The sequence below is a fragment of the Mustela nigripes genome, chromosome 17, assembly GCF_022355385.1.
Source record: "Mustela nigripes isolate SB6536 chromosome 17, MUSNIG.SB6536, whole genome shotgun sequence".
NCBI lineage: Eukaryota > Metazoa > Chordata > Mammalia > Carnivora > Mustelidae > Mustela > Mustela nigripes.
Window position 1 is genome coordinate 1,296,117 of NC_081573.1, and position 18,791 is coordinate 1,314,907.

At 41.2% G+C, this 18,791-nt stretch overlaps 1 protein-coding gene across 1 annotated transcript in view; it reads left to right on the forward strand.

The window, feature by feature from the left end:
- The window catches only part of LOC132005821 (zinc finger protein 345-like), a 51,449-nt gene extending 33,155 nt beyond the window's left edge, over positions 1-18,294 (forward strand). The window contains exon 3 of the mRNA XM_059383343.1: positions 17,108-18,294. Coding sequence (XP_059239326.1) covers positions 17,108-18,294 — 1,187 coding nt within the window. The remainder of the gene's footprint in view (positions 1-17,107) is intronic.
- The last annotated feature ends 497 nt before the right edge of the window (positions 18,295-18,791 follow it).

Below are 18,791 nucleotides of genomic sequence, written 5' to 3' on the forward strand. Positions count from 1 at the left end.
CAAAGCACCCCCTATCCCCTTGCTGAAGTCTTGATTGTTCCCATAGCCGGATGGCAACACATACCAGGATGTCTATTGTCTGTGATCACCCGGTCTGTCAAAAGAAAAGGCAAATGAGGAATAGAGTGTACCTGGGACTTTCCAGAGTGCTGAGCCAAGGCCCACCAGAACAAACCATTGTGTCCTTGCCTTAAACCCAGTGCCTGACAATGCTTGATTTAAGTTAACCAATCAGATCCCTGTAACCAAGCATTTGCTTCTGTAAGCTCACTTCCCGCCACCCCAAACCTTGCCCTATATAATCTGCTCCCCAATCTATCCCCGGCGTGCTCAGCCCACAAAGGCTGATGCGTCCGCAGGCGCCTGTGTAACCAATAAACCTCTTGCAACTTGCATCCAGTGGAGGCTTGGTGTCTGCTTCTTGGGTGCGGATCGAGGGTCTTTCAAGGTCACGTCATTATTTTCTCCGGAAATTCGTCGTGTTTAGAAATTATGAATCTTGATTTCTGTAGCTCTGATGTTTCTTCCTTATATTTGTACCTATTTTTAAAACCTTTTCAGAAATAATACTCAAAGTTAGGTCTTTAGAACCCTTCTCCCCAGTATCCCAGATCCTTCTCCCCCTTCTTAGAACCTGCCTTCCAATAGGGCACCAACTGTTGTCACTTTGAATTAAGTAAAGTCCGGTAAGTATTGAAAATATTTCCTTAGGATATCAGCGGAGGAAAGCTCTGAGGAGGAGTGGGGATGCCTGACCCACACTCAGCAGCAACTATACAGGGATGTGATGTTAGAGAATTACAGACACCTTGTCTTCTTGGGTGAAAATAAATCCTTCCAGATTAACAAACCCCTCTCTGGGTTTTGTTCCTTCCTGTGAAGACTGTGTCTTGGAAGATTCCTGTGTGAGTGACTGGAATTCAGATCCAGGCAAAAAGGGAAATAAGTTGGGATTTGTAGATGGAGAGAGAAATCTTCATGATGTGTCCTTTTCAGCTCTAGCTTCCCCTTCTTCATCACTTCTGCAGATTCCTGGTCATTTTAAACACTGAGTGGCATAAAATGGTTCTGCCCACGTCTTCTACTCCAGTTTCCACTCACTGTTGTGTAGGTGGTACCTGGAAGTGGAGGTCAGGACGTTAACGTTGGAAGTACCTCCCGTGTGTTTTTTTTTTTTTAAATTTATTTAACAGACAGAGATCACAAGTAGGCAGAGAGGCAGGTAGAGAGAGAGTGGGAAGCAGGCTCCCTGCTGAGCAGAGAGCCCGATGTGGGGCTCGATCCCAAGACCCTGAGATCATGACCTGAGCCAAAGGCAGAGGCTTAACCCTCTGAGCCACCCAGGCGCCCACCTCCCGTGTGTTCTAAAGGGGCCGTTGAACAACAGGATGTGGGAAATGTTTTTCTAGAATTCTGCAGTTTCCTCTCTTCTCTACCAAGCACAACTGTGATTGAAAGACTCTCCAGCAATACTTACTGTCTTTTTTTATAAAAAACAGGCCTCATTACATACAAGCCAGACTTTGTCTCCTTTTTAGAACAAAAGCAGCAGCTCTGGGATGTGATAAGAAAGGAGACAGTAGTCATCCATCCAGGTAGGTGGGAATGAATGAAGCGGGTGACAGAGGTGACGTCCAAATGTGGAGGAGGATGATGGACCTTAAAGTGTGGTTTGAGTCGATTTCCTTGAATGGAGATTAGTTTAGGAAGCCTGGTGGTAGTGGTCAATTCGCACTGAGGGACATCTGCTATCCAAGATTATCAGGCTGTTACATTCTCTAGGGCTTTTCCTTCAGCTCAAGTGCTGGTCCACCACATCCACAGTGAAGGCCAGGCAACTGCCCTGGGATTGAGAGGGCCTCCAGGAACCCAGGGTAGTCAAGTTATTTCTAAAAACCTTAGTGTTGAGCCCTTTGTAAGTTCTGTTTTGCCTCGTGTGAGATGCATGTGAGGGTAGAGGTGGGCATAATGGGATTTGGTGCAGGAATGCTGGAAGCACTGGAGACAGAGATCCCATGTTTTCTGATTTATGCTTTCCAATGTTATGGAGGCTTTAATCTGAATTATACAAAATTGAGACTCAGTAGCATTATCAGATCAGAAAGTACCTCCCTGAAATGACCAGGTCTGATCCTTTACTCCCCTTCAAAAGTTGGTTTTACTTCAAATGAACTTGATCATGGTATCTCCCCTGCCAGGTAAGTTTTGTATGCACTAATAGTAGAAATTTTTCCACTCTGTATTCCATTCCTCAGTGGTGAAGTTATGTAATGTATCTGTTTGTTTCCTAGAATTCATACCTAAATAATGCCACGGGGGGGGGGGGCTAGAACATTTGGAACTCAAGATTTGTAGCCTATAATACAGTCTCAGTTGTTTCCTTATTTATTAATAATTGCATCATTTCATAATTTCATTTTATATAAAGTTATTGTGACTTTGCCATGTTTGTTTTTATTTTTTAATTAGTTGTAGTTGAGATTCATTTCTTTTTTTTTAAAGACTTCATTTATTTATTTGGCAGACAGAGATCGCAAGTAGGCAGAGAGAGAGAAGAGGAAGCAAGGTCCCCACCTAGCAGAGAGCCCGATGCAGGGCTCGATCCCACAACCCTGAGATCATGACCTGAGCCATAGGCAGAGGCTTAAACCATTGAGCCACCCAGGTGCCCCGAGATTCATTTCTAATGTTTCTTTAGATCCCAAATCCTGATAGGACATGGGCATGTGCTTTATAAGAAGTGAGGTAGATAATTAGTACAGTCCCCATTTTTAAGAAAAACTTCTGTTTATAAATGTCGTTTTACATCAGGGAAGGTCAGTCATTAGATTTTTGTTCTGCTCTTCTCAGAATATACATGAATTCATCCAAATACTTATGTAAAGTCTTTGTCAATATATTTTAGAGTGTTGGTGGTATTGTTCATCTAGAAATGAAAGGATTTTGCTTGCTGTTCTACAGAATGAATTATATATTCTGCATCAGGAGAGGACTCTGTTAATAACATGATACATTTTTAATGTCTTGTAAGTCCTTATTAGTAAAATTTTTCATTAGATGTTTTTCTGGTTGATATTAATGACTATTCATTGCAATTTGACTGTCCGTGAAGACATGCTAATAATTCCAGTGCTTGTTTTTTATGGGGTCACAGTCACAGTTTAAAAATACAGGGGTGCCTGGGTGGCTCAGTGGGTTAAGCTGCTGCCTTCGGCTCACGTCATGATCTCAGGGTCCTGGGATCGAGTTCCGCATAAGCAGGGAGCCTTCTTCCTCCTCCTCTCTCTCTGCCTGCCTCTCTGCCTACTTGCAATCTCTCTGTCAAATAAATAAATAAAATCTTTAAAAAAAATTAAAAAATACAGTTACACGGGGGCACCTGGGTGGCTCAGTGGGTTAAAGCCTCTGTCTTTGGCTCGGGTCATGATCTCAGGGTCCTGGGATTGAGCCCCGCATCAGGCTCTGATTGCCTCTCTGCCTACTTGTGATCTCTGTCTGCCAAGTAAATTAAAAAAAAAAAAAATACAGTTACATGGTGGTTTTCCTTTTAAATAACTCATCCTTTTTTATGTAAAATGTTTTGGATTAAATTTGGACTTACTCTGGTTTTGCAATTCCATAATCATGTGCTACTTTTTGTCTTGGACTTCCCATATCACAAAGTCATTTGGGTTTCCTTTTTACCTGTGTGTTTTATTATAGGGTGACAATTTTTAACTCAATAGTTTTTAAGACAATGTGAGTTTACCTCAAATCTAAATCACTTTTAGGCCCTTTGCCAATAAAATTATGTATGCGTTGGTCTGTATCAATATTACGCATACATACTATGTTATTCCTCTTGTGTACTTCGTTGTTCAGTGGTCAGTGTATGTTGTATCATGTCTGTGGAGTTGTCATAATAATAGAATTCATTTCATCATCTATTGGTGAATTTATATTTTCCTTGCATGAGAGAAACACTTTCTTGAACAGAAAGTAGTTTTTTTAAAGATTTTATTCATTTATTTGACCATGAGAGAGAGATCACAAGTAGGGAGAGAGGCAGGCAGAGAGAGAGAGGGAAGCAGTCTCCCCGCTGAACAGAGAGCCCGACGCAGGGCTGGATCCCAAGACCCTGAGATAAAAGCAGAGGGTTAACCTACTGAGCCACCCAGGCTCCCTAAAGATAGATTTTTGAGTAACAGCACCAACTAGGAACAAGCACATATGTGTGTGTATCACACCTGTGTCTTCAGAAGGAAAAGGAATATTGGTTCTGAGGAGCACATTTCCAGGTTTCAAAATTGATGATTGCCTAGCAAGCAAAAGTATTGTATATTCATGTTAGGAATAGTATGGAACTTATAGTTCCTAAATCTCGAGTATCTTGGTTTGAGACTCTCCGTATGTAAATCCTATCTTGTGTCTCTGGGTTAACTCGTGCAGGATCCACTCTGCTTCTCTTCTTCCAATCTGCATAATCTTAAAATCTCAAGGATTTTAAGAACAGTTTGCTTGAAATGACTTGGTGTTCAGAATTTAATGTGCACATGGGAGTAATTCTCCAGGGAGCACATTACATTCCATGTAGTTTAATTGATAACATTCACTCTTTCCTTTGTAATACAGACCAACGCATACATAATTTTATTGGCAAAGGGCCTAAAAGTGATTTAGATTTGAGGTAAACTCACATTGTCTTATAAACTATTGAGTTAAAAATTGTCACCCTATAATAAAACACACAAAGAGAAGTAAGATTTCTTGAGTTGCTATTCTTTTCCTTTCTTGGAAGTGACATCATCCAGCTTGCTCACTTCACTGTAACAGTTTGATTAGGTGAAAATGTAGAGACTTTGGGGCACCTGGGTGGCTCAGTGGGTAAGCCTCTGCCTTCCACTCAGATCATGATCTCAGGGTCCTGGGATGGAGCCCCACATCGGGCTCCCTGCTTGGCAGGGAGCCTGCATCCCCCTCTCTTTCTGCCTGCCTCTCTATCTACTTGTGATCTCTCTCTCTGTCAAATAAATAAATAAAATGTTTTAAAAAGTTGAAAGAAATTAAAAAAAAAAAAGACTGATGTGTATGCATAGAAAAGAAGATGTGTATTTTGTGTTATGTATACAGTGAGTAGATAGGTGCTCAGGCCTGATAGAATGGCTCAGACACACTAAAGTGCACTCTCATTTTTTATTTCTTCTCTGCGATATGGTCCTCACTAGGCATTTTGTTCATACTAGCTCTCTCATGGCCCCAAGATACCTGCTCCCCCCCAACACCAGCCATCAGTCCATGTTGAAGGCAGCAAAGGAGACAGTGTAAGTCTGGTTCCACTTAAGAAATTTGAATTGATGCCTCTTCGTGTTCATTCAGGGAAGGCCATCCTCCCCAAGGCCTACTCCACCATGCCCTGGACCAGAACTCTGTCATAGGAGTCAGTCTAAGTAAAAATGTGGAAGTGTAGCACAGATGGACATAGAGATGTTTGCAAATGGCTCTTGTTCTGTGAACTGGTTCACAGCATCTGAGAGAAAGGTAGTCACACTTTGCACTGAAACTGTTTTTTAAAAAGATGCTAACATTTAGAGTATCCTTAATCTTAATGCTCAGAGATTTTATGCTGCATACAAATTGAATGCTAATGAGCTCCTTAAGCCTGCAATTATTTATGGTCTAATGGTAAAAATCATCATCTACAGATTGACAGTGAAAATGCTGGATGCCATCCCAATATAATACATGACATGTATCGATGTCTCGTGTGCATTTCATAACTTAGTTGATAAAATATTTACACAAGTGCCCCTTCTTTTTAATTATATTGCCTTTATACAAGAATGGGACCAGAGGTGTGTTTGGGGTGATCCCAGAAAGCTCAAGGAGAGTATTGAGAGAAAGCAGAGATGGAAAAGAAGGAAGCCAAGATAGTCTTCGTTAGAGTCAGATTAATTTATGAAAAAAGAAAGTGTGTGTTGTGTATGTTGTGTGTGAGTTGTCTAAGTGTATGTCACAACAGTAGCATGATCACAAGCATAGAGGGATTCTGAGAGTGACTTATCTGTGGATAACTCTGGGAGGACCCATGACATTTCCTTCAGAGGTAATCAGATTTTGCCTGCATCAGAATCACCAGGACAGTTGGAAATCTTGGATTGCTTTGCCTATTCCTATATTACCATATCAATAAGTCTGGGGTGTAACTCCTGAATTTCTTTTCTTAGGCATTCTCAAGTCCCTGGCTAGGGAACAGATGCTGAGAACCAGTGTCTGGGGACACATTTAGAGCTCACTTCTTCAGGAAGGGTATTAGCCTATGCAAAATGTAGTCAGGGAACAGGCCCATAATCCTGGTTCTCCTGGTGTGAAAGTGGACTCCTGTGTGTTCTGGGCCTTCCCTGTGTTTTGACCTTGGACACCTGACCTCTGTGTCTGGTTCTTAAGTAGTCAATTGGAAAGCCACTCAGGATACATGTGTGTGGTTTGAGCTGGAATTTTCATTTTGAAGTTCCAATTCACAGAACTTGTTCCATGTGAGGGCTTCTGGTTCAACCACTGAGTGTGAAAGATGAAAATGAATGCAATCACAGGTCACCTTCTGGAAGAGCATTGGACCAGGGTGCCTCGTGTTGATGTGCAGGGTATCCAGGGTCAAACCCTGAGTCTACCAATATTGAGATAGTCACTCAACCTTCTTGTATCTGAACCATTTCTGCCAGTAAAAGGTCAATAACATTAGCACTAATGAAGGACCCCAGGTCAGAACTATAGTATAGCCTATAAGTTTTAACATTCTTTTTATAACCAGCTTATGCTAATTAGGAAACTGCGGCCAGCTGACCATAGATAAGGGAGTCAGCAAGCAGCATAACAGGATAACGAATAGCAAAAATCTGTGTTTAACCCAGCTGTTTCTGGCTTCTGTATAATAATGCTTCTAATGCTTTGCTAAGAAATGAAAAATTGCTTAAACCCTAGCTTGCTGTGTAATCAAATAAAGTTATACCCTTCCCCTGTTAAGAATTTCCCCTACTACTAAGTAAAATTGATAAGGGTTGTCTCCCGTACCAAGGCCGGAGACGTGCGGTTCAGCACCTATGCTAGCTGGAGACGTGCGGTTCAGTACGTATACAGATAAAGGTTAGAAACGTGCAATTCAACACGTACCCTCTACTGTACACTACCTGAACGGTGACTGGCCAGAATGTATGGTTGGTTTTAAAGGATTGGCTACCTGTGTGTAGGCCTTGCTGTAATGCTTTGAAATTACTGGCTAGAAAAGTGAGGGCTCTGATGTAATGGACTGTAAAATTCTATATAAAGTCATTCCCGAAACAGATCGGGGCTCTCAGACACTGACCCATCCCTCGCGGATTTCGTGGTCAAATGTCCCTGGGAGTCCGAGCATGCCCGAATAAAATCCTCTTGCTTATTGCATCCAGTGGTCTGTGAGTGCGTCCTTGGGTGCGGGTCCTCTAGGGTCTTTTACTAACACACAGAATTAAGGATATTAAATACATTAAAATAGATAAAGCATCTGGCGTTTGGGTGGCTCAGTGGGGTAAGCCTGTGCCTTCAGCTCAGGTCATGATCTCAGGGTCCTGGGATCAAGCCTTGTATTGGGCTCTCTAATGAGCAGGGGGCCTGGTTCCCGTTCCCCTCCCTGCCTGCCTCTCTGCCTACTTGTGATCTCTCTCTCTGTTATCAAATAAATAAATAAAATCTTAAAAAATATAGATAAAGCATCAGTAACCATGGGACATACATTGTAGGTATTATGCAGAGGAATATGTGAGACTTCAGTGAATATTTAGGCTTTTATTTTTCATGAAAAAGGTAGCCCAGCCATCCTGTTCCATGCGGAATGTTCTCCATTTGAATGTAGCTTTTGAACCTCGGAAGAAAGCCAAGTAGCCTGTATGCGTGTGAAAACTGCAGTAGTCTTGTCTGGTCCAGATGTTCCCTGGAATCCTGTGGAATTGCTCACGCTGCTATCTGTACCTTTCCCTTTACTGGAATGGAATGAAGGCACCTTTGAGAGGTTTTAGTCTCAATCATCTGAACGTAGCCACCTGTTTGTCATTCATTCTAGAGGTATCCCAGGGACTGTGGCAACTTCTAGTTAAAACATTTGCCACAATTTGGTCGCTAATGTTATTTTCTGTGTTTATAGAGGGTCAGACATGTACCCATTGGCAGCTGTGGGCCCCTGAGCGTTTTCCAAGCCAGCTCTGGCATGTCCCTGGTCGGGTGGATCCCCAGGTTACATACACACATTGGCAGGACTGAAGCCCATTCTCTGTTGCAGAAAGAGTACAGTAGGCTGGGCTCTGAGACTGCCCCAGTTCAATATACAACACAAGTTCACTGTTCATCCTGCAGAGACACCTTATGTTCCACACTTGGGCCATGTTACTGGCTCGCTGCTCTCCTCAGTAGCCATATGACATGGGCTCTGTGCTCGCCCAGGGCCTATGTTCAGGCATCCTGGTATGGTAGCAGTGGAAGCTATGGTCAGCAGTGGAAAGTGACTGCCTGCTTGCAGGCCTGCCCAAACAGAGGGATAGAATGTCCTTAATGCTCTAGTGCAGTGTGTTGGCAGTGACCAAACACAAGCCTAGCTGGTGACAAACCATGACCAGGTATTCCCATCTAGCCCTGCACATGAGCAGGGTCCCTGGGGTCTCTCGGTGTGATTGTAGGGCGGGACACAGTCTAGTCTGGCAGTCTTCCAAGATCTGATCACCTTTTTATTTTTTTAAGGTTTAATTTATTTATTTGTCAGAAGGAGCACAGGTGGGAGGAGCTAGGCAGAGGGAGAGGGAGAAGCAGGCTTTCCGCTGAGCAGGGAGCCTGAGGCAGGGCTCCATCCCAAGACCCTGGGATCATGACCTGAGCCAAATGAAAGCAGACACTTAGCTGACTGAGCCCAAGGTGCCCTTGATCACTGGTTGTTGTAGCCCTGCCCCCCTTGCCCGTGTCTGTGGTCCTCTGGTCCAGCACCAGATTCCTCCAGGGTTCCCCATGAGGTGAGATCTCAGTGGGCCACTCAGAAAGGGGCCTGCCATTTGGGGAATGCTGGATGCCCACAGTGGGGGGTTTTCTTGGTGGAGCAATTGTAGTTCATTTTGGTTTTTCATGGTAGGGCTGTGCTGGCCCTAGGGAGGTGCCTTGTGATCAAAGTGAAATTGTTCCTCTTACTTTTCTAAGGACCCTCTTGGTCTCTGGGGTTCAGGGGCTGCTTTGGCCTCACCCCTGAGTACTTAGAGTTGCCATGGAGGTCTGATGCAGACAGGTGCTAGTTTGATGCCGTCATCCCTCTGTGATGGATGGTTTTGTGTTTCAAGCTAAATGTATTTCTCTATATGCCAGTGTTTATGTGTGTATATTTTTATGTTTCTGTGTATAAATACGCACACAAATGTTTGTCATCCATGAAGTAGAATATTTACATAGTGTAACATTTGATATTGAAAGATTAAACTAGGGGCGCCTGGGTGGCTCAGTGGGTTAAAGCCTCTGCCTTCGGCTCAGGTCATGATCCCAGGGTCCTGGGTTCGAGCCCCGCATCGGGCTCTCTGCTCAGCAGGGAGCCTGCTTCCTCCTCTCTCTCTGCCTGCCTCTCTGCCTACTTGTGATCTCTCTGTCAAATAAATAAATTAAAAAAAAAAAAAAAAAAAAAGAAAGATTAAACTAATAGTAACAGGGAAAACTCCTTTCATGTTAAAGATTACTCTATACAATATATTGTGATGCTGGTTATTTGATTGGTTGTCATGACATGGAATTTTTTTTGTTGTTGTTGTTCTGTTTTGTTTTTTGATTTTATCTTCCTGTTCTAGTTACAGCTCCAGGAAAACTCCAGTAAAATATATTCAAGCAGATTTTACTGTTACCATTAATGTTTCTTTTATTTATGTTCAGTATTCCAGTGGAGGTTGGGTTTGCATTTACTGAGTTGTTTTATGTTTCTCCTTAGACTTTATCTATTTTTTTAACTCTTTGTTTGTGTTTCCCTGTGTTCATATTTAAAAAAATAATTCTACAGTTCATTCTTTCTCTGTGACCATTCTTTTTCCAGTAACATACTGCTTTAGGTAGAAATTAAAGCATGCATTTGAAATCTAGTCACAATGTGAAATTCCTTCCTACTTTAATTTCAATTTGTCAGTATATGTATATTGTTCATACTTACATCTATTTTTTTAAAATTTTTTTTATAAACATGTATTTTTATCTACATCTATGTTTTTGATGGTGCGGCTTTTGTTTCTATTTTTAATTTAATTTTTAAAATATGATTTATTGGGGCACCTCGTTGGCTCAGTTGGTTAAGCCTCTGCCTTCAGCCCAGGTCATGGTCTTGGGGTCCTGGAATCAAGCCCCACATTGGGTTCTGTGCTTGGTGGGGAACCTGCTTCCCCCCCACCCCTCTACCCGCCTCTCTGCTTGTTTGTGATCTCTGTCTGTCAAATAAATAAATAAAATCTTAAAAAAAAAAGACATCACGTGTACAGACCACAGATGAACAGCTTCATGGAATTTCAGACTGATCTCATCTGTATAAGCCTTTGAGGTTATGAAACACAATATTGTCCTCTGAGTCCCCGTTGAGGTCTCAGTAACTTTTGCCCTAATCTCAGCACCATTTCAGCATCTAAGGGAAGAGATTGCTGCGCTCCCTTTTTTACTCTGTAGAAATATCATCAGGCAATGGGGACTCTTGTATTCGGCTTTTTTTTTCTTTCTCAGTATTTGTGAGTTGGTTGGTTTTCCTGCATGTTACGGTGCATCATTCATTAGAGTGGAGCGATCCCGTTTTGTTGTGTGGATACCAGTCACCCCATTCTGTTGTTAACAGGAGGGGGGATGGTTCTCTGTGCAGGACTGTCATGACAATTACTGATATATAAAATCTGTGATTTGTCTTTCAGCGGAACATGCACACATATCTGCTGACTGTTTGATGTGGGACTGGAATCCGGGTACTTACGGCTAGATATGTTCAGCTTTAATAGATACTACCAAACCCTTCCCACCAAAACTTGCACCATTGTTCACACACAGCAGCAGTGATTCCTAGGATTTCTGGCTTATCTGCGTGCTTTCTAAAACTTGGTAGTTTATGTAATTTTGGTGTCGGGCTTCGGGTTAGCAAGTGATGTTACCAAGTTGTGGTTTTATTTGCTTTTTTGTTGTGTTGTTACTCTCTACTAGTATGAAGTTGGGTATTAACCTATGGATAATCTCTTTGTCAAAGTGTCTTACATACTGTGCCCCGTTTTTTCTCTTATGGTATCTTTTTCTTTAGTCTTTGTAGTTCTGCATATATTACTAGAATGATTCCTTTTTCTCCTCTATCATTCTACATCTATTTCTATCTCTTAATATTGTGATGCAAAGAAATTCTTAATATTTTTGGAATCTAATTCATCATTTCATCCTTCATGGTTAGTTTTTTTTTGTTTGTTTTGTTTTATTGGTTTTAGAATTTTTTTCTTATACCAAGAACAGAGAGAGAGAATGATTTGTGTTTCTCTAAATGCCTCATTAATTTTACAAATTCAATCGGAAGTGTATTAAAAATCAATGTGCTATATGGTTTCTGTGGTTACTGAGGTTTTCTATTCTTTTTTCCCCCCACAACATCACTAACATATTGAAATGTATTCTGAAAATGTTGTACTGTACTTTCTTTTCATTTCCTTACCCAAGTCATTTCTTGTGATGGATTCCCATTTCCATGATCTTAGACGTAACTACTCCTTTGATTTCTCTCCATTCTTCATGTATCTCTAGAGAGGCACAAAGCCTGCTGTGGGGCTCAGTCCCAAAACACTGAGATCATGACCTGAGCCAAAATAGATGCTTACCCAACTGAGCCACTGATGCAGTCCCACCCATGATTTTTATTTTATTTTTTATTTTTATTTTATTCATTCATTCATTCATTCATCCATCCATCATTTATTCATTCATTCACTTATGGAATTTAGAACTCTGGAATTGAAAATATGGGCATCAGTTGCACACTTGTGAGAAATATAGAAACTTAGACCCAACCCAGAAATCAAAATCAGAATATAAATTTTAACAAGGCCTCAGTTGATTGTCAAACAGAGTAACATTGGAGAAATATATGTCTAGATCATCTACACTCTTCCCTTATTCTATGCTTATATTTATGTCTGTAGTATATTATTTTGATAACTGTGACTTTACAGTATGCCTTAAATCATGATGTGTGCTGTTCATTTTCCAGATTATTCTGGGTATGTGTTATCCTGTGACATCATGTAAAGTTAGGGCGCATTTTGTTCTTTCTGCAAAAATAGCATTGGGAATTTGATAGAAAGTACATTGAATCTGCAGGTCAATTGAAGTTTTGTTGATAGGGCAATAGTCTTAAGTATTTGAGTGAAAGAACATTGATATGTTTCCACTTATTTCTTGTTTCAATTCCTGCACACTATTCATAGCTTTCATTGTTCCAGATTTGATATCGTTATGTTGAATATAAGCATTTTTGGGGGGGGGATGTTCCTCTAAATGTATTATGTCTTTACTTTTGGAATTCTTTTTTTATGTAGAAACAACAAATTTTTCATGTGTTGGGTTTGTATTTTCCAGTGTTGTAAATTTTTGTAGTTTTCACAGGTTTCTTTATATTGTTTTAAAGATTTCATTTATTTATTTGACAGACAGAGATCACAAGTAGGCAGAGAGGCAGGCAGACAGAGGGGGAGAAGCAGGCTCCCTACTGAGCAGAGAGCCTGATGCTGTGCTCAATCCCAGGACCCTGGGATTATGACCTGAGCCAAAGGCAGAGGCTTTAACCCACTGAGCCACCCAGGCACCCCTTTTCATAGGTTTCTAGCAAAAAGGATTCCCAGGAAAGGAAAACGGCCTTTGAATAGGGGGTGCTAGACACATCACATCTCAGGAACAGAATTAGATAAGTACCAAATCACCCTCAGTACTCCAGAAATGGCCATGAAGACTGACAGATCATACTCCCCAAGTTACAGGAGAGAAGACACCACATCATAGAAGGCAGAAAGTTTGGAGACATGGTTGAGGGAGGGAAGAATTACAGTGCTATGGAAGGCAGGGATCTCTGGTTGTGGGGAAAGTGGCATGACAGAGGGAAAGCAAAAGGAGAATGTTTCTACAAAACCCCTGGCTTGGAAAACAAGTGGGCTGAATTTCATGAGTTCTTGGAATTAGCAGGTCTTAAAGCCTAGAGTTTTAAAGGTCAGCAGGCTTGCCTGGGATAGAGCCAAGAAGGTACTGTGCTACTCCTGGAGAGAAGGAAGGCAAGCAACCTGGGTACAGACAACCTGCAGACAGTGATCAGAGGAATGACTGGGGGACACAATGGGAAGAGTATTTACTAGTCTAGGAGTGTTTCCCTGTGAGGAAACATTCAGTGGGATATGTGTCTAAGAACATAGGAGTTAAATGACACCATTTCCATCTCCTGCCCTAGCATAATCTCAGAGCAGTGTCCCAGTGTCCCAATCAGTGAGGACATTGGCTGTCTGGCTTGCTTCCTAAGTCCCAGGCCCCTGTGCTCTGGTTGGACTGACCATCTCAGTCTAGGTTACCTCAGGCCAAGAAAGGTGGGCCCCTGCCCACACCACATCTCCTGAGGAGAGAGTTCTGCACAACCTCCGTTCTGGTGGAGGTGATTTCAGGTCTCATTTCAGAAGCAGACCAGAGCTCACCTAGGTAAAACTGACCACATTCAGACCAGGGAGCAAATTCTGTCTATAGAAGGGAGGAGAGCCTCTGCAGACCACTGACTAGAAGGATGTAGCAGGACACATCACTGGCTTTTCTAACACAGAGAGGAAGGCAGACTTAGACAAAATGCCATGATGGAAGAATTTATCCCAAAAGAAACAAAAAAATATGGCCATTGTCAGAGACCAAAGGGAAGCAGTTATCGGTAACATACGCCATGGAGAATTAAAGGCAACAACTCACAGGTTTGAGAAAAAAGTGCTGAGAACTTTACCACAGAGACAAGAGTTAAAAGATTAAAAAATGGAGCATAGGGACGCCTGGGTGGCTCAGTTGGTTAAGCAGCTGCCTTTGGCTCAGGTCATGATCCCAGCATCCTGGGATCGAGTCCCACATCAGGCTCCTTGCTCAGCAGGGAGCCTGCTTCTCCCTCTGCCTCTGCCTGCCATTCTGTCCTCCTGTGCTCTCTCTCTCTCCCTCTCTCTCTGACAAATAAATAAATAAAATCTTTTCAAAAAAATGGAGCATAGGGGTGTCTCAATTATATCTGATTCTTCATTTAAGCTTAGGTAGTGATTTTAGTATGCTAGGATCCAGCCCCAAGTCAGTGTCAACATTCAGTGTGCTGTCTACTTGATACTCTCCCCCTCTCTCTATAGCTCCCACTCATGCTCTTTCTCTCTCTCTGTTTCTCTCTCAAATAAATAAATTTTTTTTAAAAATTAGTGAGATTAACAATGCAATAAATGAGATTGAAAAGAGGGTTGATGCAATAAACAGCCAGCTGGAGGAAACAGAGGAAGGACTTTCTGATTTCAAGGACACAAAAAAGGAAAACAATCTGAGCAAAAGAGAGAATATTTGATGTAGGGAACTCAGTGACTGCATCAAATGTCGTAACATTCCTAGGTCTTGGGCTTTTCTGTGCTGGGAGAGTTTTGTTTCCAAATATAACTTAAATTCCTCTTTCTGGTGTAAGAAGAGTTCCCATTTATTTGGCAGAGGGTTGATAATTCAGTCTTAGTAACTTGTGCAATTTTAGGAATTATCTGTTGTTGTTATTGTTTTTATTCCTAATTTATCTGATTTGGTAGTATATAAATGCTGACTAAGTTAAAGCACAGCCAGTTTTAGTATTTTAGGTAAACTGGGCATTACATTCATTGTTCTGTTACTATTCTGGTCTCTCTTTTATTTATTTCAGTTTTATCTTTGTTACTTCTTTGTACTACTAAATTTCATCTAAGTTTTTTCCTGTCTTTGTTTCTAATGGAAAGTTTTTTTTTTTTTAAAGATTTTATTTATTTATTTGACAGACAGAGATCACAAGTAGGTAGAGAGGCAGGTAGAGAGAGGAGAGGAGAAAGCGGGCTCCCTGCCAAGCAGAGAGCCCAATGGTGACTGGATTCCAGGATCCTGAGATCATGACCTGAGCTGGAGGTAGAGGCTTAACCCACCAAGCCACCCAAGCACCCTTCCAGCTCTTTTTTTTTTTTTTTAAACTCAGCTATGTATTGCATAAAAAGAAATTGCATAAAAAGGAATTGGAAAATGGAAAGTGGAAAGTGTTGTAGAAAATGTTTAGCAGAAATAAACAATACAAACAATAGAAAAACAGATAGAAAAACAATAGAAAAACAAATAGAAAAAAATTAAATTAGGATTCTTTAGGGTCGTTTATAGATCATGTCATCTGTAAACAAAGATAATGTTACACTTTCTTTTTTCAGTTTGAATTCTTTTTATGTGTTTTTTTTTTTTTTAAGATTTTATTTATTTCTTTGACAGAGAGAGATCACAAGCAGGCAAGAGGCAGGCAGAGAGAGAGGAAGGGAAGCAGGCTCCCTGCTGAGCAGAGAGCCAGATGCGGGACTCTACCCCAGGACCCTAAGATCATGACCTGCGCCGAAGGCAGTGGCTTAACCCACTGAGCCACCTAGATGCCCCTTTTTATGTGTTTTTTATTCCCTAGTTGTTCTGACTAGAATGCCCAGTACCATGTTGAAAGGCAGTGGTAGGTTTACTTCATTATTTCATTTCTGATCATAGAGAAGCTTGCAATCTTTATCTATTGAGTATGTTGGATTTTTTTCTGTTTGGTTCATTTCAGTTTTGTGTTTAAATAACCATCCTTCTAATGTTACATGTATGTGGCACTTTTCCAGATTATTTGAGATGCAGAAAGGGATTTGTGCTAGAACATGACAGTATCACAGAATTATCTATTAGGGTATGTGGTCAGTATGTTGTGTTCAAAGATAAGGTGTCCGTGGAGGAAGGAAATTCTGATGATTCCTTCCCAGCCATCTTTCTGACACTCTCTGATTGACTGGAAACTTGTATGTTACAAGCCATCAGTATATTCATCTGAAAGTAGTAAGTGCAATAAGTTTCCTTTTCTCTTATTTGATATCTTTCAGTCATATCTTCACATGACGCCCAGAACTTTCTGCAAAATCTGAGCATAGAAGCTTCTTTCCAAAAAGTGACAATGAGTAGATACAAAAATAGTGCTCTTGAAAATGTATACTTAATGACAGACCGGGACGGTGATAGGGAGAGGGAAGGGCATCAAAGATACCATGAAGGACGTAGCCCATCTGAGGTAACGGCATCTAATAAGACTTAAAATGACCCGAATAGTGAAGGATATAAAACATCGTGGAAAACCTCCCTTTTTAAGTCAGCTGCTTCCACAAAGCAGTGTGTTTCTGTCAGCAGAAGCTCCATTCAAGTATTCCAACATAGCTCTTTGTGGAAAGACAGTTTGGAAAGTTACCTAGTCCATGCTGAAAACAATGATTGGAACCATTTTCATAATGGGATTGGACTGACTTTTCCATCAGATACTTCTGAAAATCAGAGACTGAATAATGAAGAACAAAGTGCTAAGCAGGATCCATATGAGAGGGGTGTCACTGAGGAGTCAACCCTCCAGAATGACCAGAGCCCTTCCAATGGAGACAGCATTACTCAGTGCCCTGAATCTGAGAAAACACTTAACCAGGGCTGCAGTGTTCAGAGACGTGTGAGGACTCAGTTTCAGAGAACCAGTATGAATGTTATAAATGTGGAGAAGTCTTTCATCAGAGGTCTAACCTTATTACACATGAGAGTATCCATTTGGGAGAAAATCCTGATGAATCCAGTCAGTGTGAGAATGGTCCTCAGCAGTCCTCCAGTATTGGTGATGATCAGAGAATTCACGAGGCCAAAAACCCATTCAGATATGCTAAACGTGGTCCCACATTTAGTCAGTCATCAAGAGTAAGTAGAAACAAGACAATCTCTAGCAGGGAGAAAACATGCATTTTTAAGGGATGTGGTAAAGTCTTTGACTGGCACTCAACCCGATCTCAGCATCAGCAAATGAATACTGAAGTGAAATCATACAAATGTGAAGAATGTGGTAAAACCTTTAAGTACTGTTCATCCCTAAGGAAACATAGGCAAATCCATACTGGAAAGAAACTCTATGAATGTAAAGAGTGTGGCAAAGTTTTTAAAATTTGCTCAACACTTGTTCAACATCACAGAATTCATACGGGAGAGAAACCTTACAAATGTGAGGAATGTGGTAGGTCCTTTAGTCAGCAGTCAAACCTTAATCAACATCAAAGAATTCATACTGGAGAGAAGCATTACAAATGTCAAGAATGTGGCAAGGCCTTTAAGAAGCCCTCATGCCTTGATCAACATCACAGAATTCATACTGGAGAGAAACCTTACAAATGTAAGGAATGTGGTAGATCCTTTAGCCAGCAGGCAAACCTTACTCGACATCACAGAATTCATACTGGAGAGAAGCCTTACAAATGTCAAGAATGTGGCAAGGCCTTTAAGGAGCGTTCACCCCTTAATCAACATCACACAGTTCATACTGGAGAGAAGCCTTACATATGTCAAGAATGTGACAAGGCCTTTTCACGGAGGTCATTGCTTAGTAAACATCACCGAATTCATACTGGGGAGAAACCTTACAAATGTAAGGAATGTGGCAAGTCCTTTAAACAGCGCTCAGTCCTTACTCGACATAACAGAGTTCATACTGGAGAGAAACCTTACAGATGTCAAGAATGTGACAAGGCCTTTAAGTGTCACTCAGCCCTTAGGAATCATCTCAGAACTCATACTGGAGAGAAACCTTACAAATGTAAGGAATGTGGCAAGGCCTTTAAACAGCGCCCACACCTTACTCAACATCACAGAGTTCATACTGGAGAGACACCTTACAGATGTCAAGAATGTGACAAGGCCTTTAAGTTTTACTCAACCTTTACTAATCATCTCAGAACTCATACTGGAGAGAGGCCTTACAAATGTGAACAATGTGGCAAGGCCTTTCAGCAGAGCTCATCGCTTACTGCACATCACAGAAATCATACTGGAGAAAAACCTTACAAATGTAAGGAATGTGGCAAGGCCTTTTCATTGCGCTCAAACCTTCATAAACATTGCAGAACTCATCCTGGAGAGAAGCCTTATAAATGTGAAGAATGTGGCAAGGCCTTTAACCAGCGCTCACACCTTACCAAACATCACAGTAGTCATACTGGCAAGAAACTTTAAAAATGTAAAGACTAGGAGTAAGGACTGTAAAACCCTTACATCACAGACCTTGCATCTGATATAACTGGAGAATAACTATACACATCTAAAGAAGTCCATCCTTTCCCTGAAACTCATACCATTGTAGTTATATGGGAGCAACACGGTAAAATGTGATGAATGTGGTAAGACCTTTAACTGGAATTCAGTCTATACTCTGTGTCCCAAAATGCACACTAGATTCAAACCCTAGTAAGAAGATGATTGTGGAAAGACCCTCATTTTAATATACACTTTTGTAAACACAGAAAGTGCTAAAGAAGGTAAATTGAATCATACAAATAATTAAAAAACTCTGATTGAACATCTAATGTCAATAAATGTCACAGATACCACGTAAAGGAGTGTATGAGTCCCTCTATTCAGACAGTACTCGTTAGTCCAAGGAAAAAGATCACGTTAAACACCTGGAAAATGTATATGCTGTTATGTTGGAAAGATTTGTGGGGGAGTTTTTA